General features: G+C 46.2%; 1 protein-coding gene across 2 annotated transcripts in view; it reads right to left on the reverse strand.

The window, feature by feature from the left end:
• The window catches only part of Stxbp1 (syntaxin binding protein 1), a 58,070-nt gene that overhangs the window by 29,008 nt on the left and 6,075 nt on the right, over positions 1 to 22,987 (reverse strand). For both annotated transcript variants that reach the window (XM_027423775.2, XM_027423776.2), the window contains exons 2-6: positions 6,147 to 6,196; positions 4,500 to 4,581; positions 2,396 to 2,472; positions 1,183 to 1,261; positions 131 to 234 (exon numbers count right to left, since the gene is read on the reverse strand). In XM_027423775.2, coding sequence (XP_027279576.1) covers positions 131 to 234; positions 1,183 to 1,261; positions 2,396 to 2,472; positions 4,500 to 4,581; positions 6,147 to 6,196 — 392 coding nt within the window. The remainder of the gene's footprint in view (positions 1 to 130; positions 235 to 1,182; positions 1,262 to 2,395; positions 2,473 to 4,499; positions 4,582 to 6,146; positions 6,197 to 22,987) is intronic.

Consider the following 22,987-nt stretch of genomic DNA (forward strand, 5'->3'; position numbering starts at 1 on the left):
ATGACGGTGTTGGGCAGATGCCACAGATGATTCCCCTTAAATAGACACCCGCACAGAACATCACTTGGCGATTGAGAATATGACCCCTGCCCTTCCAACGCCGATGGAGTAACAAGGAAACAGACTGCACCTGGGACTCATAGGGCAGAAATGCAATGTTGATTTCCGTCAGCGTCTTGATGACTTTGGCTGCTCGAGATTTTACCAGCTCGTTAAACAGGGCATCTGGACATGCTGCAAGAATGACAGAAGACAGTGGGGTTTCCGTCCATCTGACAGCTCAGTCACTGCGTCCTTCACTTTACTCAGACTTTAAAAAGGCACCTAGTAAGTTCACTCCACCCTCAAGACGAACCTTGAGGTACAGAAGAAATGGGAAACTACCTGCAGGCCCTCAACACAGCAAACAGCAGCAGACAGAGATACAAGGGCTAATGAAAACTATCTGCTGATGCCCAGGGGAGGAGACCAACGCAAGTCATTAAGAAAGGGGGAGGAAGACAGCACCACATGTCTGGTGTTTGTACAGTGAAGTAGAGAAGATACAAGGGGAACCGAGGCCCCTGGTAGGCCGTGAGACCCTCCAGACCAGAAAGATAGCTGAGGTTCGGGGGCATCTTGCTGGTTGACAGTCCCCAGTGCTGTCTCCCTGCTTCTTTTGTCATCTCAAGGTTATTATATTCCTTGCTACTCCCTTGCTGTATTCTCAGGGGTGGCCTGTGGGGTTATCCTGAGGCAGAAGATCTGGTGAAGTCTGCCACTTTATCCTCTGTCGCTACTTAACAGCTTATCCATACACAAAACTGCACAAAATCAGAAAACTAACTCTGGGGCAACAACTTTGGAACTCTCATGGTCTGAAGACCTGATGGAAAGATGGAAACAGCCCACAGGCTATAGGGACATCAGAATGGCTTCTCAGCAGGAAATCCTTTGTTCCCAGAGGAGCATGGTGGGTTCATCAGATAAACCACTTCTTTTGGTAGGGGGACGTGTGTGTGTGTGTGTGTGTGTGTGTGTGTGTGTGTGTGTGTGTGTGTGTGTGTGTGTGTGTGTGTGCGCATATATCTTACACCACTCCTCTTCTCAAGGGGGCACAGCACACTTCTGCTGCTGCCCTGACTTGGCCAGGGCTCAGTGGTGTTGTGAGGAAATGCCAACCTGGGTGAGCAGGGTACTTACAGTCTGTGAAGAACACATGTGCAGCCCGGTATTTAGCAGTTGGTGGGTCCTTGAAGTCACTGATGAGAGAGTGGACCGACTGTGAATGGGAACAAAAGGGCATTCGACTCAGTTTCAGAACTGAGCAACTGCTATCTGCTGATCCAATCTGGTTCAGGCTCCATGCACTACAGCAAGGGTTTCTGATGTGTGACCACAGCACTGTGTTTGACACTCCAGGAGAAGTGGCAGTGCCCCTGGAACCTGGATTCCTGACCTTCAGAACCTTCCAGAAGGTTCATGTTGATGACACTCAGGCAGTTTAACTATGGAAATTTACCCACAAGACAGTTTTTGAAAGTGTGAAGACTAGGGGATTTTTTTTTAAATTAATAATAAGGAGCCCAAGTCTTAGGGTTTCTATTGCTGTGATAAATACCATGACCAAAAGCAACTTGGGAAGGAAAGGGTTTATTTCAGCTCACAGTTCAACATCCCTGTCTATTGCTGAGGGAAGGAAGTCAGGGCAGGCACCTGGGGGCAGGAGCTGAGGCAGAGGCCATGAAGCTGATGGCTCCCTCACTCTCTTGTTCAACCTGCTTTTGAAAATACATATTATCTAGGACCACCTGGGCCTAGGAGCAACACTGGCCACTCTGGGCTGGGCCCTCTCATATCACTCATTAATCAAGAAAATGCCTTACAGACTTGTCTACAGACAATTGGGTGGAAGTGTTTTCTCAACTGAAGTTTCTTTGCCCAGATAATTCTAACTTGTGTCAAGTTGACAAAAACAAAAACCAAAAAACCAAACCCCAACCAAACCTGGCAATGACTATCAGCTAAAAGGTGGGAGATGGTCCTTGTATGGAACCAAGGTGAACAAATTTAAGTACTAGCTAGAAACTGAAGAAATAAACCCTGAAAACATAAAACAACAAAGCTCAGAGCTAGGACTACCTGGAGAACATGAGGGGAGCCAGAATGCTGAAGGTAGGGGTTCAGGTGCCAGCTCTGGCTTTCCACTCAGCACAGTGGCTGTGTTCCCTAAGACTCAATTCCCTCCGCCTCACTGCACAAGACCCCCACCCTACCCACCTCTGATCGAATGCTTCAACAGAGCAGAGTGTAAAATGTCTGCTTAACCTAGAAATGTCAGGCGGTCTGTGCCACACAGCCTAAGCCCACTGTCTCAGCCTGAGCTGGGAACACGGGGGGGGGGGGAGGGATTTACCTTCTCAGACGGGGTGATGAGGTACACGGCCTCTAGGCTGGGGAGCGGCTCTCTGCGCTTGTTGATATCCTCCACAACTAGACAGAGACAAAGCCCACAGTGATCAAGAAAACCAGAAGCAATCTGGCCAGACCCTCAGACTAGCACAGACAACAGTCCACAAAGAGCCCTTGCCACTTCCTTAAGCACTGTGTACCTTGGAGATGAAGCCCATTGCTCCATTTTGCCAGAGATGTCAGAAACCCTGAAATCCTACCACGGAAGACCCTTCCCACCCAGTTTACATTCTTTGATGAGTTCTGAGAAGACAGGCTGCATTCTATCAAGGACTAAGGACTGATCCCCTAGAATTCCTTTCCAATTCCATGAGTTTATCTGTCAACACCATTTTGAGCAGGAGCTCGGTGGTGTAGAGCACTTGCCAAGCACGAATGTGGTCCAGGGTTCACCCCCCAACCCCCAGCACTGCGCACCAAGCCACCAAGCCAATGCTTTCCTGTGCACTCCTAATCAGGCATTGCAAATACATCTCCCATGTGACCGAACTCCCAACAGTCCCTGGGTGAAGCACAGCCTGGGGCTTTGGTTTGTTCATTTTCTTATAGACATGGGGCAGGTAATGTAGACCAGGCTGGCCTTGAAGGCAGAGATCCTCCTGCCTCTGCCTCCTAAGTGCTGAGATTATAGATGTGAGCCACCACACCAGGCTGGCCCACATGATTGCACAGCCAGCACCTTGCTGACTGAGCCATCTCTTCAGCTATTTTTCTTCTGTTGCTTATGTTCATCAGATTCAGTAATGCAACTGTGAGCAGTAAGAGGCTGCCTGCTTGCACTGCTGTAAGGTATGCTGTAGTATAACTACTGTACAATTTATTTAACCATTCTACCTCTTTCTTTCTTTCTTTCTTTCTTTCTTTCTTTCTTTCTTTCTTCCTTCCTTCCTTCCTTCCTTCCTTCCTTTCCTTTCCTTTCCTTTTCTTTTTTTTTTTTATACAGAATCTCACTCACAGCCCAGACTGGACCCAAAACTCACTACATAGCCCAGGTTATTCTTGAATAATGGTGATCCTCTAGACTCTGAGTGTTGAGATTACAGGCATGTACTACCACATCCAACTACCCAGTCTCTTCTTATTTGTCCCTATTGTTTTATACTTGTCTATTGATTGAGCTAGTGTGTGTGCACGTGCACGAATGCATGCACATGAAGGCAGAGGAAAACTATAGAAGTTGGTTCTCTCCATGTGGGTACCAGGAATCAAACACACTATCAGACTTGGTGTCAAATGTCCTTACCCACCAACCTGATTTACAAGCCCAGTCTTGATGGGTGCTTTGGCTGTTTTCATTCAGGCCTCTTGTGAGCAACAGTCTGAACACATCTGTGCATGTTTGCTGGGCACATGCCTGAGCTGGTTCAGAATACACATGTAACTCTGAGCCTGCTTCGTCACAAGGCACACATAGCTTAAACTTTGACACATATTGCCAAGTGCTTTGTAGAGCAGCTGCACCGACTGACATACCATCAAACTGGGGATTGCATTTTTCTACCGCTTCCCTGACCTTACTGACCCTCATCTGGGACACCCAGGTGTCTCATGCCCCTCATCAGTATGAAGGTGAGTACTTCACACCTATGTATCTGCTTTTTGGGTCTCTTCCTTCATTCAATATTTATTTTTTCCTATTGGGTAGAGTGCCATCTTGCCTTAAAAAATATTTTTGAATTATGTACATAGGTGTGTGTCTGTGTATGGGTTTATGCACATGAATGCAGTACCCATGAAGGCCAGCAGAGGGTACCAGATTCCTAGGTGACCCACCTAATATGGGGGCTGTGAACTGAACCTGGATCCTCTGAAAGAGCAGTATACACTCTTAACCACTGAGCCATCTCTCTAGCCTATCTTTTTTTCTCCATCTGGCCCTTCATTCCATCTGGCACTGTGAGGGCTCCAGTCAGAAACAGGGATCTTCAGGCATCACAGGGGCTTACAGTCTTACCACACAGGTTGCTGGAAGCATCTAAATTCACAGGACAGTAATGAATAGGGAGGGTACAGCATGCTGCAAGGGAAGCGGAGAGTGCTGTGCTCACTTGTGATTCCCTCGGTCATGATGTCTGTCATCTTGCAGCAGGAGGACAGCATCCTCATGCTTAACTGGTCCACCACCAGCACCTGGAAGGAAGAGAACCGCTCAGGGCTGCACAGCTCCTGCCCTCACTCTCTCACTGCTTCCTGCATGGGGCTTCAAAAGGACTATGTGGAAAGTAGAAATGTATGAGACGCTGTTCCCTATGGCTTGGAAGGTTCGCTGGGACACATACTTGCTTTTAGTTCTCAGCCTCAGCCTCTCTCACTGACTTGACTTCAGAAGCTTTACAAATGTTCATAAGCATATACACAAAATTAAAAAGAGGAGGGAATCATGGAGGGCTCCAACACTCAGAGGCAGTCATCACAGCTGTGGTGTTTTCAGGTGGTAACTTGCTCTCATGGGAGACTGTCAGTGTCGGCTCTGTGCAGCTACCATCAGGGCTCCTAGCTTCATCAGCACACATCTCTGTCCAGACTACAAGCACAAGAATGTTCCACCCCTGCCGTGCTCACCTCATCTTTCCTTTCACCCCACAGTAGAGAGAAACAGCCACCAGTGAGAACAGGCCTATAAAGCAGGAAGAGGCCATGAGCTAAGCCTGAGCAGCACAGCTGGTCCTGATCCAGAAGCTTCTGTTTCCCCGAGGGTGGGAGTGTGGGGGGGTGGCCCACACCTTTAATCCCAGGACTCAGGAGGCAGAGGCAGGTAGATCTCTGTGAGTTGGAGGCCAGCCTGGTTTACAAAGCAAGTTCCAGGACAACCAGCGCTACACAGAGAAACCCTGCCTCAAAAAACCAAAAAAAGAAAAAAGAGGAAAAAAAAAAAAAAAAAGAAAGAAAACAAGCTTCTGCTGCCGAACAGCAGCCCCTTAGCCTCACCTGATGAGGAAATTCCTGTGTCTGCAAGCCTTGACTGATGGGAAGAGTGAGAGAGGCATGCCTAAGCAGATGGCCTCCCCTCTAGAACTGTGGGAACCAAAACAGAACCCCTCAGGGCCAGGACGGGGCTTCAAAATCCTCCTTTGTCAATGAGCTCCCAGGCCCAGTGAGCTTGAGAATGTGTGGCCTCTTGGCTCCAGGGAAACTTGAGGTTCCAAATGGACAGTGTAGACCCTTCACCGGCATGTGAGGAAGTTCCAGAAGAGTCCCTCCAGCTCCTGGCCAGTGTGATACCCATCTCAGAGAACCTCTATCTGCTGAGCCCACTCACTGGTTCCATGACCAGGAAGAGACTCTGTGCCAAGATCATACAGGAAGCATGCTCGGCCCTGGCTCTCACTCCTGTCAACTCCCCTCCAGCTCTGCCCTCTGTGTGTAGGCGGGGAGTGTGTTTGCATGTATTGTTCATGTGTGTATGAAGGCATGCACATGCTGATGTCAGGCGTCCTCTCCAATAGCTCTCCACTTTCTTTTCTGAAGCAAGTGCTCTAGTGAGCCCAGGACTCACCCATTCGACAGACTGACCCAGCTAGACAGCAGATCCAGTCTCTACCTCCCAGGTCACAAGTCTGTCACCATGCTGCCCAGCTTGCTTGTGTGGTGCAGGGCTGCACACTCCAGGCCTTGACCTCGCACAGCCTGTGCTTCATCCACACATTCCTGTTTTTCTCACGTACCTTGGGGGTCACAAACTGCTCTTCACTCACCTTCCACTCCCCCTTCTTCTTAACTTTCTTGATGACATCATGCATGATCTCTAAAAAAGGAGGAGGGGAAGAAAGAGCCAAGGGGAGAAGAAGGCAGGCAGGAGGGAAGGGAGAAGGAGAGGGAGGGAGGGAGGGAGAGAGGAAGGGAGATAATATTACTGAAATTTCACAGACTTCCACACCTGCCTATTAGACTAGGGCGTCTCCCACAGACCTTGCTCTCTTCAGTTATGCAGTTTGGTCTGTGGACAGAGCCACCATCACCCACCACAGAGGCAGTTCTTTTCCTGTCTCTGTAACTCACTAACTCACAGACATTTTAATCTCAGGTCTTCTTTATGCTTTTCAAAACAAAAGACCCCAGAGATTATCTACATGGATAAACATCTTCTGGCATTAAGAACAAAACTGAGTAGGGTGGTGGGCGGTGCACACCTTTAATCCCAGCATGGGGGAGGGCAGAGGCAGGCAGATCTCTATGAGTTCAAGACCAGCCTGGTCTACAAGAGCTAGTTCCAGGACAGCCTCCAAAGCCACAGAGAAACCCTGTCTCAAAAAAACAAACAAACAAACAAACAACAACAAAACTGAGCCAGGTACGAGCATACACCTGTAATCCCAGCTCGTGGGGGGCTGAGATGGGTGAGGTCTGAATTTGAGGCCATCCTAAGACAATCAGGTAGCACAATGTTGATAGAGTTGTTCAAAAAAAACAAAAGTAAACTGAAAAAAATTAACAGATTCACTTAAAATAATAATAAACCACTATATGTTAACATGAGTACTATTTTAATGAATGAACAATAACTATTTTTCTCAGTAAAAAAAATCTTAGGGAAAATGCTGGGGTTTTACATCTTTGTGGCTCTCATTAATGTCTGGCTTCACAGAGGACAGCTGTGTGTCCCTTCTGCTTCCGAAGCCAATCTGTCTTGAATCAGGTGACATCTGGAAAGGGCTCAGAAGAGCATGAAAAGGAGGGCAATGACCTCGCAGCCTTCCTATGGAGACAGCTGTGACCTGAGTCCTCCCAAGGATATTAGACTTGAGAAGCACTGCTCTAAGTAAATAAAAGACTCTGACCAGGTCTCTGGCCCTAGAGTCCCCTTCACACTCTCCAGTCAGCAGGGGCTTGAGGTCTTCCACACTGTAAGCTCATCTGTGCTATGCTCTCATCGCTGTTGTCATGTCATGTTGATAGGCCAAACAGGAGTGGCCACAGAAGCAGTATAGGAAAATAGGATGTTTGCTGCTCTGAAAGCCCAGGCCACACACCACCCTGGAATGACTATAAGGCTCATGGCAGACATCAGTGTTTCACGAATTCAGGTCCTTGCCCATCCTTCTAAGACATAGGTGGACTCTGCCTCTGATCATCTTCTGTAATCCAACCTGTCATAAAGTGTTCTCAAGTTTTCAGGAACTTTTCTTCTGATGATTAAAAACAAAAATAGCACATTGTGGTAGGTGGGACATGCCCGGAACCTAAACAGTTAGGAAGATGCTGAAGGTGAAGCCAATCTGGCTGGTGAGTTCAAGACCAGCCTGCCTCAAAATAACCAAGGGATAGCCAAGCAGTGGTGGCACACGCCTTTGATCCTGGCATTCGGGAGGCAGAGGCAGGCGGATCTCTGTGAGTTTGAGACCATCCTGGTCTACAGAGGGAGTTCCAGGACAGGTTCCAAAGCTACAGAGAAACCTTGTCTCAGAAAAAAGGAAAGAAAGGAGGGAGGGAGGGAAGGAAGGAAGGAAGGAAGGAAGGAAGGAAGGAAGGAAGGAAAGAAGGAAAGAAGGAAAGAAGGAAAGAAGGAAAAGAAAGAAGAGGGCCTGCAAAGATAGCTTGGCAGTGAGGGGCACTTGCTGCTCCCAACACTCACAAAGGGCAGCTCACAACCTCCAGTAACTCCAGCTGCAGCAGATCCAATGCCTTCTTCTGGGCACCTCAGGCATCTGCATACACATGGCACACACACACACACACACACACACACACACACACACACACACACACGCATGCATGTGCACACAAATAAAAATAAAATACCAATAGAGAGAGAGAAATGAGGTAAGACTGGATAAAATCCATAACTACAGAGCTTGGCTTTCATGACACAAGAATTGAGTCAGACTAGTGGGAGAGAGGATAGTTAACAGATAACCTTGGAAGAGTTGCTAAAAGGTAGTAGAAAACAAATTAACAGGACAGATGTGAGAAAGCAAAGACGAGTTTTGTTTTTCTGAAAGATGTGATAGAGCAGAACATTTGGTGTTGGCAAAAATAAACAAAAGAAAATCCAAGAGAAAAGATGGGTTATAGGAAGACTGCCTCCCCCTTCTGGGGAGGAGGGGGATGGAGCTGAGTCATGAGCACCTCACCCGACAGTGTGAGGAGTATTGGGGGTGAAGTATGGGAGGAGGGACAGTGAATGGTGTTAGTGGAAGATTTGAAAAAAGAAGAAACCATACATCTCCCCAGAGACCAGGGAAGTCAATTACTAAATTTTAGCATTTCTGGACAGTTCTAAAAGCTAATTGAGGTTTGTGACCACAATTTAAGTGAAACCAGGAAGCCTGGGTAGATTTTAGTTTATGAGACTCACTATGTAGTGCAGGTTGACCTTAAGGTTGCAATGTCACTGACCCCGCCTCCTGAGTGCTGAGGTTATAGGGGCTCCACTATATCTGGATTTCCCTCCATCTTTATGGGGTCCTAGGGATGAAATTCAGGTCGGGCCGCTCAGCCACCTCGCCAGCCCTACAGCTGCCCCACCTAATCTATTTATTTATTTGAGGGGTTCAAGACAGGGTTTCACTGTAGCTTTGGAGCCTGTCCTGGAACTCCCTCTGTAGACCAGATTGGCCTGGAACTCACAGAGATCTGCCTATCTCTGCCTCGAGTGCTGGGATTAAAGGCATGCGCCACCACCGCCAGCTCCCCCCAATTTATTTTTTATTCACAAAGCCATATCTAGGGCACTAGAGTCCTACCTATTTCATTGAAGGCTGGCATGTCAATCAATTGTCCAAATGCAAACACAACTGTTTTTTGTTGGTGGTTTCTGATCCTGAAGTTATTCCCCTGTGCCTTAGCTCCTTGCCTTCTACCTGAGAATGACTGAGCTCCTGTGAGACCCTTGAGCTTTTAAATTTCTTAATTAATTTATTTATTTTGGTTTTTCCAGTCAGAGTTTCTCTGTATAGCCCTGGCTGTCCTGAAACTCACTCTGTAGGCCAGGTTGGCCTTGAATTTACAGAGATCTGCCTGACTCTGCCTCCCAAGTGCTGGGATTAAAGGTATATGCTACCACCACCCAGCACAACAACAAAGCAAACAGAAAGCTGCTCTGGACCCAGTGCATAGAGCACTCCCATCACACTGCTCTGGACCCAGTGCATGGAGCACTCCCATCACACTGCTCTGGACCCAGTGCATAGAGCACTCCCATTACACTGCTCTGGACCCAGTGCATGGAGGACTCCCATTACACTGCTCTGGACACAGTGCATGGAGCACTCCCATTACACTGCCCTGAAGTCGTCTGTTGGGAGAAATGGGGGCACGTAAAGTACAGGTGTCCTGAGCTTTTGTTAAAGTCAGCTGAATTCTTCCAAACGCAGAACAACCTCAGCTCACTGCATGACTCCCCCACCACAGGACCCCATCTCACTGCTCCAGCAGAAAGGCAGCTTCCCTGTGGCTGCGTTGGTGCTGGGACGCAGTGTGCTCTGCCACTGAGCTACACAGCCCGGCTCCCTCTGCTTTATCTGAACTTAAATGACTCAGGCTGGATATAGACCAAAAATTAACTTAAATGAAGTGAAAAACATTGCTCTAGCAACGTTTTGATCTGGGAAGGTGGAGATACAATAAGGAAAAAATGAAACCAAGTACAGATGTCCAGAGGCATAACCAACTGGAGTGACTGCAGCTTACTTCCCCCACACTCTCAGAGCATGTATCTGTCCTGGGTATTATTAACAGCCAATCCCAGCCCTGCCCTACATTCTTTAATCCAGTACCAAAAAGGAAACATGGATTAGAGCCCATTTTAGCCTGGGTTATTTTCTAGAATATAATCCTATCTCATTGCATCTACTTTGCAGATCTCCTCTATACAGAGAGAGACCAAGAGCCATCTAGAGCTGGTCAAGTACTCAACCAAAATGTCATTTCCACCATCCACCTCTGGCCACACAAGCAGGAAGACCTGAGTTTAAACCTCAGCACCCACATACAAAGCTGGGCATAGTGGCATGTATTTGTAACCCAAGAGCTGGAAAGACAGACAGGAGGATCCCTGGGGCTTGCTTAGGTGAGCCCCGAGTCCTGGTCAGAGACCATCTCAGAAAGATAGTCAGCTCCAGAGAGACAGCATCCAACGCTGTCCTCTGATGTCTACATGTACCCACACACGCCTTCAAGCACACACACAGGCACACTCTTTAATGAGAGACACGTGTACCTGCACACACTTTAATGAACTGGAGTGTGGTTGGGGCTGGCCATGAAAGCAGGTGAAAGTTGCAAAGATCAAGGATAGAAAAGTGAAGAGACAGAAATAGGACCAACCAATGAAAGCCATGGAGCTCTGGAAGGATGACACAGGCTCAGGGTGTCTCGAGAGTCAGCTCAGGCTTCCGTCCTGGCCTTTATGGTAGCAGAACTTGATGAGGACTCTTAGAGGCCCTGGTCACCTTCAAACATGGCAGCTCCCTTCCTGTCCTGCATCCTTATTCCCATCCCATCTCTGACACCTAGTGTGATATGACGATTTGGCAAAATGCCCACACAGAACCTTCTGGCATAGATGAGTAGAGTTCTGTGAGTTGCAGTGGGCCTCATAGCTGAAGGAGGTGGCTCGGCCCAGGGGTTCTCCACTCCCAAACGACCCCAGTGTTCAGAAGACCCACTTCAAAGCCTTTAGCTTGAACACAGGCCTCAGAGGTCTTCCCAGAGGGCTTGTTGGGGAGATGTCTTCATTCTTGAAGGATAGTACAGGTGAACAGTGGCTGTCCTATAGTCCAAGTCTGCAAACCAGATGGATGAGAAAAACTCTTCCCTTAGTCCTCACACCAATGCAGTGAGGACTGTGGTGGTGTGCCAATGTAAAGACACAAGCAAGGCTCAGGTAAGAACAGTCACCATCTTAGAATTTCTCTGTGCACTCACTTGTTGGGTTGCTGTTTTGCCTGGAGACAGACCCAGGATCTTACATATAATAAACCCATGCTCTACACCAAATTTTACCCCAACACATACACTATTATCTTTTCTCTATTCTTTTTTTTTTTTTTGAGATAGGGTCTCACTCTGTAGCCTTGGCTGTCCTGGAACTAGCTCTGTAGACCAGGCTGGAACTCACAGAGATTCACCTGCCTCTGCCTCCTGAGTTCTGGGATTAATGATATGCACCACCACACCCAGCAATTATTTTTCAAAATTAGATCACAAAATTCTTTTCAAATCTCCCACTTAAAAACAAAACAAAAACCAACCTGGTCTACAAAGTGAGTTCCAGGACAGCTACGGCTACACAGAGAAACCCTGTCTTGAAAAACCAAATAATAATAAATAAACCTCTACTGGCATGGTGGTACATGCCTTTAATCCCAGCAGAGGCAAGTGGATCTCTGTGAGTTTCCAGGCCAGCCTGGTCTACAGAGCGAGACTGTCATAAAAAATGAGATAAATAAATAAAGACTTGTGTGCATTGATAGGCCTTGAACAGGCTGTGGTTGTTTTTCTGCCCATCTTTGCAGTGTCCAGATTGGATTGGGGAGTACATCTATATGGTCGGAAAGTTACACACTCATGTTGGGAAAGCTCTTATGTAATCTCCTTGTTTGAAAAAACAAAATTGGAGAAGTTACACACTCATGTTGGGAAAGCTCTTACGTAATCTCCTTATTTGAAAAAGACAAATTGAGGGTTACACTGGACCTATCACTTGTCACCATAACTGGCTCCTGATTACCATCCATACACCAGCACTGAGGACAATGACACTGGTAGCATCTTGAGCTTTACTTTGGCTGTGATTTATTTGGAGCACAGGCACTATTTTTTTTTTTAAGAAAAGATGTGTCAAGTAGGTTGTCTAAAAATAAAGTGTATTAAACTCACTTGAAAAGAGAGAAAAAAGAAATAGTGTGGTTTTCCTTAACATGGGACTGTCACAGAGTCTTCAGATAATGCCCCCCTTATAAAACAGCATTTATAAGATTTTACTCTACTATTTGAGATCAACTGTACTTTGCAGATGTAAGAAAGACCAAAATAGAGACACAAATCAGTCACAACAAGAACACAATGCCCTCTCTGTAACTTTGGAGTGGCCACTGCCTCACCCATTTAAGTTTGGTTTTGGGGTGGTGGGGAAAGAGAGGGAAGAATGGGGCCATGGGTTTGAAAGCTGGGACGATGGTGGCTTTATTACAATGGTGTGCAAACCCAGATGCTGTGTAAGAATTGGATGCCCAAGGTTATGACATCCATGACACTGGCTACCTGCCAGGACCTGAGAGGGGTGCATGAGAGAGAGAATGCCTGCTATCAGAGAAGCAAGCCCTACCCAGAGACCAAAAGGGTGCTAGGCCACGATACAGAAATGATTTCATTTTCTCTGTAAAGAGAGACATTCTCCTTGTATTTTCCCATTTCATGAGGTTGAGGGCCAAAAAAGTAAAGAAGCTAGCTTCTCTCAGGCTAGTCAATGCTGAAGGTGACCCTGGGGCCAGTCCCTTAGCATAGACATGGCCCTGGCTTCAATTATCAACACCAAAAATAATAACAGACACAATAATAAGTAAAGAAAGTTACCTTGTTCTTAAGGTTGCCTAAACACAGTGTTCCTTGGATAAAAGGACTGCAGTGAAATAAAAATACACACAGGTGGGAAGACCAGCGAAAAAGAGAAACTAAAATGATTCCCATTTTCTTTTCTTTTTCTTTTTTTTTCAAGACAGGGTTTCTCTGTGGCTTTGGAGGCTGTCCTGCCTATTTTCTTAAAGCCTTAGTTATTTTGATACTTTGAACCAAAAAATAAAAAAAAACAAGGAGCCTGGGTGGGTGGGCACACCTATAATCCTAGTTACTCAGCAGCTGGGGCAAGAGGACTACAGGTTCCAGGCCTATCAGGAAATTTACACCAAGTCTCAACATTTGAAGGTAGGCAGTGCAGCTCAGTGGCCCAGGTTTCAATCCCTAGAACATAAACTATACATGTGCACAACACACACACACACACACACACACACACACAGCAGAGAGAGATGCAGAGAGGGAGGGAGGGGAGAAGGAGAAAGAGAGATGCAGAGAGAGAGGGAAGGGGAGAAGAAGAGAGTGGGGGAAATAAAAGACTAGTGACACAGGAGGCAGTCTGTATTTGCTAGGAATTAACCCCTCTCCTGCACCACCAGCAGAGGCGCTCATATACTAATGCCCCATTTGGTCTCCAGCCTGAAGGCGTTTCTCTGCCAACCACTGAGGTCCTTTTAGCACAGACTCTCTGACAGGCAGTAAGTCTGTGAACCATCAGGACCTGAGATGTGACCAGAAGACACATTAGTAGAAGTGGCATCTATTGGTTCCCAGTTACATTTCTTGAGTGGAGTTTCCCAGGGACCAACATTAGGGGGAAACTACGCTCTGAAAAGAAGGGAATGGAATGGAGTGCTTGCTTCTTTAGATCTCAGAAATCCAGAGCAGACTGGGTAGTTCAGTGGTTTGGGACAGAGAGTGAATTTACCCCCAGGGAATTCTCTGACCCCTGAGACTTTTCTGAGTGCCTTGGCCAGGGGTACTATTAAACACCTACAATCTGGCTCATAATACAAATGGTACCAAGGCTGAGACACCCTGCCCTAGCTCATCTGATCAAGGACTGACAGTCCCTCTGGAACCTTCAATACAGACTTCTATAGGTGTCACACTGCCGAGAGATTTAGCCTCAGGGAAGCTACTAGAGGCAGGAAAGAGTCTCCCACTAGAAACAGGCACACAGAAAGGTCCGGTTTCAGGAGAGCTACTTCCTTTTCCCAAACCCTTACAGTAAGATACTAGGAAAAATGGCTCAGTGGATAAGAGCATTTGTTGGTCTTGCAGAAGACCCAGGTTTGGTTCTCCAGGATGGTTCACAACTGTCTGTAACTCTAGTTCCAGGGCATCTGAAACCCTCTCCTGACCTTTGCAGGCAACAGGCACACCTATGGTACACAGACATATAGGCAGAATGCCCATACACGTGAAATAAAATAAACAAATCTAAAAATATCTCATAAGATTAAAAAAAAAAGATACCAGGAAAAAGAAACATCCTATCTGGGTTTAGGCTCAGAATCAAGCACAGGAAAAGGGTGGGGCTCCAAGAAAAGAAGAATGCTGACAAGCCAAGAGAAAGAATCGGACGCTAGCCTCTCAGGGCATGCAGACCAAGTGATTCTCTGCCAGTCTTACAGCTCCTTCTGCCGTCTGTGTCTCTGCATCCTCCCTTAGCTTAGCAATGGTATTGCCTACTGTTGTCCTGTTCCCTCAAGGGGACAGTCCACCTCATTCGTCACTTCATGTCTTCCCTCTTTTGGGCTCAACGCTCATGACCTTCACAGATGAAAACAGTTAAAACTGCTTTTTCTGCACATGTCTTCTTCCAGAATAAACTGTCCACATGAGCCTTTGCTGTGTTCTTCCTTCCTTATCAAACACTTGCAGACGCTGGGCTTGGTGGGAGGTGGGAGCAATCTTTGGCTACATCATGAGTTCCGGGCCAGCTTGGCCTTTATGAGACCCTGTCTCCAAAAAACTGGTGAGGAAAACCAAACTTGTTACTGTTTTGGTTTTTTGAAGATCTCACTATGTAGTTCTGCCTGCTCCTGGCTCCCAAATGCTGGGGTTCAAGGTGTGTGCCACCATGCTCCCCACAAACAACATTTTGTCAAAGTTCCTATGCTGACATTTTAAGCAGCTCCATTCCTCCTGCTATTACAACAGGAAGACCATGGGGCTGTGCGACTGGACTAGAACCAGCTAGAAATCCCACAGAGCTGTATCCAAGCTCAGTGTAAGTTGCCTTTCTGCCCCACTGCCGCAGTCCTCTTCCTGGGGCTTGCTTGTCCTTGTGAGTCTGTGGCTGGCATGAAACACGAAGACAGTGCTGTCTGTCCCCACAAGTCACAAAGAAGGACAAGGCCATCCATGAAATAGACAGAGTCCACCTGGAGGTTTCTCAGATGCCTCCCTGGGTCCGGATCCCACAGTCTGATGCCATGTTCACACAGCACAAACCATGTCCTTCCCCACACTGTGAAACATCCGTACTTCCTCCTCCAAGCAACCATGAGCGACGAAGTCAGCATAGACAGCTACGGAGTCTAACACTTGGGAAGCACCAAGAGGTGAACAGCCTCAAGTGCGCAGCTACAAAGCCTCCTCACTGGAAAGTGGAGGCTTGTCCTGAGCTGAAGAGCTGCAGCTGCTCAAGGTCACTGAGAATTAAGCACAAGGGGGGGGGGGGGGGGGATGAGTCAAAAAAAAAAAAAAAAAAAAAAAAAAACCCGAAGACAGACCTGCCTCCCTGCTGACTCTTGAGCCTTCTGGCTACTCTGGCTGGGCCTATCTGTCAATGTAAGTGTCACTCTCCTTCCTCCACTTTTCCTATCCTCTCATCTGCCTGACTGTCCCCAACAACTTAGGTCATCTAAAAGCCCCTAGCCTGTACCTCCATCATGACGTCTCCCTGGCCTTTGATGCCCCTGCCCGCTGCCTCTTGGAGACACTACATAGGTGCCTAGGGAAACTAATGTTCTTCCAAAGCTGACCTCAGGACATGCTGTGAAACTCCAAACTAGAACTGGTTGCCAGCCTTCTCTTCTCATCCTTCCCGTCCAATGACCGTGGCATAACCCTTCAACACCCCTAAAACCTCTCCCAGCTCACCTCCTTCTCCCCACCCACTGCTCTGCCTCAGACCTAGCTTTGTAGCCTCACAAATATTACTACAACCTGGACACCACCACAGCCCCTAACTTACTGCCTCCCATCCAATCTCTAAACAGAACCACAGAGCTTTCTAAACTGTTCTAATCCTGTCTTCCCCAACTTAAAATCTGCATGGGGTCTCCAGGGCTTCTGAAAAGTCAGTGAAAGAGCCAGGGAGATGGCTAAGTGGGCCAAGCAAGACAAGCTGCATCCAATCCCCAAGATCGATGGGAAGAGGAAACCAACTCCTGCAGGCTGGTCCTTAACCTCCATACACATACTGTGGCATAGACACACCCCTTTCCATCACAGACATAAACACAATAAAAAGGATTTTAAAACACCGAAAGGCTAAGGAAGTCCAGCACCCCCCAGCATCTCTGTGCCTCCCCCTTCCCCAGACAGCTATACTGGGTCCCTCTTCCTTGACAACTTCAGCTCTTCCTCTGCTTGTCTTACTCAGGCCCCACTGATACCACTTACTGCATGGCTAGCTTCTCCTTTTAGGTCTCCTTGTCCTTACTTGTTTCCTATGGGTCCTGACATTATTCAGAGTCCCAGTGAGGGGAGGTCATTTCTGTGCTTTCACCACCGGCCTGGACCCCACAAGAACCCAGTCTACCTGGGCATGGAGGCACAGACCTGTAATCCCAGCATGGTGGAGGCCAAGGCAGGTGCACCAGGAGCACTCATCTATCATCACCTTGCTGCACAGCTTCTAGAACCAATAGACTGTCTATATGGTGGCTAAATGAACAAAGCACTGGCTTCCAGACCCCTTGGAGGCTACTGAATGAAATCCAGGTGTGTCCTTAGGTTTTCGGGCATCTCCATAGGCCACCTCAAAAAGACTTGACTTCTGGAGACCAAACGAGCCTGTACCTTCACAACCAGGCTTCGTTGGGGGTTTTGTTCTTATTGTTGATTGGTGTTTTGGTTTTCTTTTTTGTTTCTTCGAGACAGGATTTCTCTGAGTAGTCCTGGCTGTTCTGGAACTTATGTGGACCAGGCTGGCCTCAGACTCAGAGATCTGCCTGCCCCAGCCTCCTGAATGCTGGGATTAAAGGCCACCACCACACAGCTTGTTTCTTAAATTACATTCATTTATTTGTACGTGTAGGCAGTTTGTGTCACAGCATGCATGTGATATCAAAGGACAAGTTGGGGAGTTGTTTCTCTCCAATACCAGATGGATCCAGATCTGTGCAGAAGCAATGATAATCAATTGATCTCACTATCACAGTGGTGAGGATTTCACTGCTCTACTCGGTGGAACTCAGGACTAGACAAAGAGCAGTCCCTGATGTTGGCCTCCTGAGCCTTTCTATGCCAATGCCTTACAAACTGAGCTTTAGACCTAGGGACTGACAACTTAGGACAGCATGCCAAAAGCCAGGGGCTTCCACCTCTTGCTGCTCAGGTTAGAGCAAGTGCTAGCCCTTCAAAGTCGGGGGCTTAGGGCTGGGCTCCTGGCTGCAGACTTACATCTCTAGGTGCTCAAGTTGGAGGCTTGTTGCCCTGGGCTTTGAATGCTAGGAACCCTTCAGCCAGAGTTATAGCTCCAGAGCTCACTGCATGTGCTGGAACCCTCAGCTCTTAGCCACTGATGGCTCTCTGAATTTACAGTCTTGGCTCTCCCCAGTCTCCACCCTCCATGGCTCTCTGCTCTTTCCCCCCTCCTACTTCTGCAACAGTATCTCCTCATTTCAGCTCCCCAGGTTCTGGTCCCAGCTGCCCTCTAGACCTCAACTACTTTTTTGCTGCTGCTGCTTCTGCTGCTTCCATTGCTTGGGGTAAAAGCCCAGACTTTCACATGTTTTTAGTGTCACCAACCCAGTCCTCAGTACGCATGACAATGACCACAAGTAGGGCCTGACACAGTGGTACATACCTGTAATCTTGGCACTGGGTGGAGGCAGAAGGATTAGGAGCTCAAGGTCATTGTTGGCTACACATCAAAGTCAAGGCTAACCAGAAGACCGTACATAAATACAGACCACTGGGATTAGGCTTTTCAGGAGCTAATATTGCAATACCGGGGTTGGATCACAGGAAAGACATTTCCTGGACTGACCTAAAAACAAAGTAAGACCACACCTCACACGTTGTATAAAAATTAAGCTGAAATCAAAGTCTTTCTTTGCTTAAAAACAGCTGGAAGTTGGGCATGGAATGCTTTCCAAAGCTTCTAACATCCAGGGCCTTGTCTGTTCCACCAATCACAAGCCTCACTTCTGTACCAATCATAAATCTTCTAAACACATATTAGTTGCTGAAGAGGGACATCCCCTTCAACCCTAACTGAGAATAGCTCACAGAGGCTAACGGAGAGCTCACAGAGGCTTGTCACAGCAGAACCCATTTCTTGTTCTTTCTTGCCAATTGTCTGGAGAGGCTGTAACTACCAGGAAAGCCTCCTGAGGTAGTTTCCTCAAGTTCCTGTGGAACTGTTCAAAGCAGCTGGGCTGCCATGATGGTAATCTGGTTGGTTGCTGAGAAGCTAACTGATTGACAGGGGAAGGGTGGACCAGGAAACTTGCTCTTAACAGCTTCAATTACTCAGAGGAAACGTATCAGAGGATGATTACCACAAAGATCCATCCTGAGGGCCTAGGCCTGGCTCAGGATGATGTGGTAGACTTTGGGGATCCCCTTTTGAGGGCCTTACCCTGCCTGGGGAGTGGAGGGGAGATGGCTAGGGGCAGGTGGGATGTTGGGGGGGGGAGGGGAAAAGGGATTGACATCTGAAGCAAGCTTGTTCCTAATTTGAACTAATAAAATAAAATAAAATAAAAAAGATCCATCCTGGAAATTAGCATTCTCAGTAGCACTTCACAGTGCTTAACCTCTAGCCAAACACCCTTAAGAGAGCTGGGTCCCTCTGATCAGCCTCAAAGCTTGCATTCCCAAAACAGTTCTCCTAGGGCAAGCTCAGGACCACAAGAGCTGAATTGCCAGAAGTAATACAAAAGTTGGCCTGACCACTTCACTAAAGAAGAAACACTTCATTAGCTGCCAGACACCTGTTTGTCTCAGAGGTGCTGTGTGCCAAAAGAGCCAGAGGGAAACCTTTTCAATGGACAGCCAATACAATAGACAATTGACAGTCAACACAATGTAGATACTCAGAGGGCAGATGCCAGCTCTAGCAAATGATGGAGACATAAGGATGCTATTTGGGCCCTAAACCACTGCTTAGGGAAATTCTGCCACAACTTAAACTGTAAATCACATCATTATAACATGACAACCACTTCCAAAAAGGAGGAATATTTCTAGAAATAAACACCAAAAAGCCAGGCATAGCTGGGTGTGGTGGTGCACACCTGTAAACCCAGAAGTGAGGAGATTCAGACAGGAGAACTGCTATGAGTTCCAGAACAGCCTGAGCCACACAGTGAGACACTGACTCAAAGTTAAATAAGTAAATAATAATAAATAAACTGGGAACAAAGACACAACGAGATCAACCCAAAATAATTTTTACAGTTGGGTAGTGGTGGCTCACACCTTTAATCCTAGTACTCAGGAGGCTGAGGCAGGAAGATCTCTGTGAGTTTGAGGCCAACATGGTCTACAAGAGCTAGTTCCAGGACAGCCTCCAAAGCCACAGAGAAACCCTGTCTCAAAAAACCAAAAAAAAAAAAAAAAGACATAAAATCACAATTATATATCAAGGAAGTTGCTTTATTTAAAAAAGCAAAAAAGTCCCAAAAAAGTCTAACAATTTTTATATTTAAAATAAATGTCTAAAAACACATAAAATCAGCTGGGCGTTGGTGGCACATGTCTTTAATCCCAGCACTAGGAAGGCAGAGGCAGGCGGATCTCTCTCTGTGAGTTCGAGACCAGCCTAGTCTACAAGAGCTAGTTCCAGGACAGCCTCCAAAGCCACAGAGAAATCCTGTCTCAAAAAACCAAAAAAAAAAAAAAAAAAAAAAGACATAAAATCATAATTATATATCAAGAAAGTTGCTTTATTTAAAAAAAATTCAAAGGAAGTAGAAGGAACAGTTGAGTTGAGCCTAAGAATTGAGTTCAGCCTGGAACAAATAGAAAGATACTGTCAAAGAAAGGAAGTTGGGGAGGGAAGGAGGAACAGAGGAGGAGAGCAGGCCTTAGTAAGGGGTTTGTAGAACTTCAGCCCCCAGACAGCTGAGGAAAGGTGAGGTGGTGAGAAGGTGCAGAGACTTCGGAAGCTCTTCAAAAGTTAAATTCTGAGGGCTGGCAGGACGGCTCAGCAGGGAAAGGCACATGTCCCCAAGCCTGACAACCCTGGTTCAATCCCCAAACGCCACACAGTAGAAGGAGAAAACTGACTACAAGATCTCCTTTCATGGGTGTGCACACAGAGTGAAAGACACAAAATAAATAAATGTTAAAGAAAAATCTAGCTAAATACTGTTAAAACTGGCCAGGCAGTGGTGGTACACCGCTTTGACCCCAGCACTTGGGAAGCAGAGACAGGTGGTCTACAGAGTGAGTTCCAGGAAAGGCTCCAAAGCTACACAGAGAAACCCTGTCTCAAAAAACAAAAACAGAAGAATTGTGGTGATACATTATTGTTTTTTGTTTGTTTGTTTGTTTGTTTGTTTGTTTTTCAAGACAGGGTTTCTCTGTGGCTTTGAAGGTTGTCCTGGAACTCGCTCTGTAGACCAGGCTGGCCTCGAACTGACAGAGATCCACCTGCCTCTGCCTCCTGAGTGCTGGGATTAAAGGCATGCACCACCAATGCCTGGCTTATTTATGATTTGTTAAAGCTTGCCTGAGGGTACAGAAAGCAAAGCTAGCAACAAGCCAGGCAAGGGTTATATACACCTTTAACTGCAGCAGCCATACTAGCCAGCCTTTGAGCTAGGCAATTGTGGCACACACCTTTAATCCCAGGACTCAAGAGACAAGAAGATGGGTCTCTGTTAGTTCAAAGCCACACTGAGCTACAAGAAATTGATCCAGTCCTAAAGAGAAACAGCTCACACAAAGGTGGTCTCAGCACTTGGGATCCCACACCTTTAATCCCAGGATTTGAGAGGCATAAAAGGAAGAGGCAGTGGCCTGGGGTTGCAGTCTGAGGCTTGATGGGGAGATTTATTCCCCAACCATGATAAAGATAGCCCTTTTAGCCCGAGGTAGAGGTAAGAGCTGGTGGCTGGCCACTCTGCTTTTCTGATCTTCAGCTTGAAGCTTGAACCCCAATATCAGTCTCTGGGTTTTTATTATTTGTGTTACAAAAAATACTGTTAAAACTGTTAACTGTTCTACTTAAAAAAAAAAAAAGCCAAGAAATTGCTGTTATATGCACATACCTAGAGAATTTGAGGACATTTAAAAAACAAAAAAGATAAAATAAATGTGAAAAAGCCAGGCGTTGGTGGCACACGCCTTTGATTCCAGCACTCTCAAGGTAGAGGCAGGCGGATCTCTGTGAGTTCGAGACCAAGTTCCAGGACAGCCTCCAAAGTCACAAAGAGAAAACCTGACCTGAACGCCCCCACAAAAATAAATAAATAAATAAATGTGACAGTTTCTCCATTCATGAACATGGTAACTCTATTTACACCTTCTAGGATTTCACTGTTATGAACTTAGAGTTTTCAACACACAGATTTGCAAATAATGTTATATCTAAGCACTTCACTGGAAACCTTCCCCTGGGCCTCTCAAATGCAAAATGCAAGATAATTGAGCGTATCTCCCCAGCTCTATAAACAGTATTATTTCACATTTTGCTTTTTAATTATTCATTGCTAATTGAGGGAAACACAATTATTATAAATTTACCTTGTATTCTGGGATTCTCCTTATTATGGTGTTAGCTCTCTTATTTGTGAAACAAAGAACTTGGATATACGTGTTGCAATACAGCAAATAAACTCAACTAATAAAAGTTGTTAAGATGTCAGATCTCCCTAAACTGATCTATAGAGTCAACACAATGGCAATAAAAATTCCAGTTTTTAACAAATCAAAAAGCTGATTCTAAAATGTTCACAGATAACAAATCAAAAAGCTGATTCTAAAATTGATTATGAAAAGGAACAAAACAGAAGAACCCCAATGTGGACAGGCAGGCTCCCACACTTAATTTAGAGCAGAGATGACCAAGAGCAGGTGCTGAGGGAAGCACCCCTGCAGCTCAACAACAGGACAGAATGTCCAGGAACAGACCCACCCACATATCCCCAGATGATGTCAACAAGGACACAGAGACCATTCAATGGTGCAGGCACAATTGGACATTCAAACAAAAGAGAAAAAAAATAAACCTTGACCATACCTCACATGTTATATAAAAATTAACTCAAAATGAGTCAAATATAAATAAAATACCCCAAATGTAAAAGCTTTTAGAAGAAAACAGGGGGAAATCTTTGTGAATTTAAGCTAAACAAAGATTTCTTAGGAAACAAAAAGAAACGTAAGAAAAATGTAAACATTCTGCTCTTTGGAAAACATTGAAAATAAAAAGACAAAACCAGACTAGAGAAGACATTTGAAAATCACATGTTTAATATATATTTGAAGATTTTTTTTAAAGATTTTAAAAAATTTATTATATACAAAGTGTTCTGCCTGTATGTATTCCTGAACAACAGAAGAGGGCACCAGATCTCATTATAGATGGTTGTGAGCCACCATGTGGTTGCTGGGAATTGAACTCAGGACCTCAGGAAGAGCAGCCAGTGCTCTTAACCTCTGAGTCATCTCTCCAGCCCCTATTTGAAGATTTTAAGAGCTAATAATAGGAAAACATCCTAGTTTAAAATGCAAAGATTTGGAAACTTTACCAGTGACATACAGAAACACACGCAAAACCCCTCAGCAAATACAAATGGAAACTGAACTACCACAGCCACTCAAGGTAGCC

The sequence above is a fragment of the Cricetulus griseus genome, chromosome 6 (genome assembly GCF_003668045.3).
Source record: "Cricetulus griseus strain 17A/GY chromosome 6, alternate assembly CriGri-PICRH-1.0, whole genome shotgun sequence".
In the NCBI taxonomy this organism is placed as follows: domain Eukaryota; kingdom Metazoa; phylum Chordata; class Mammalia; order Rodentia; family Cricetidae; genus Cricetulus; species Cricetulus griseus.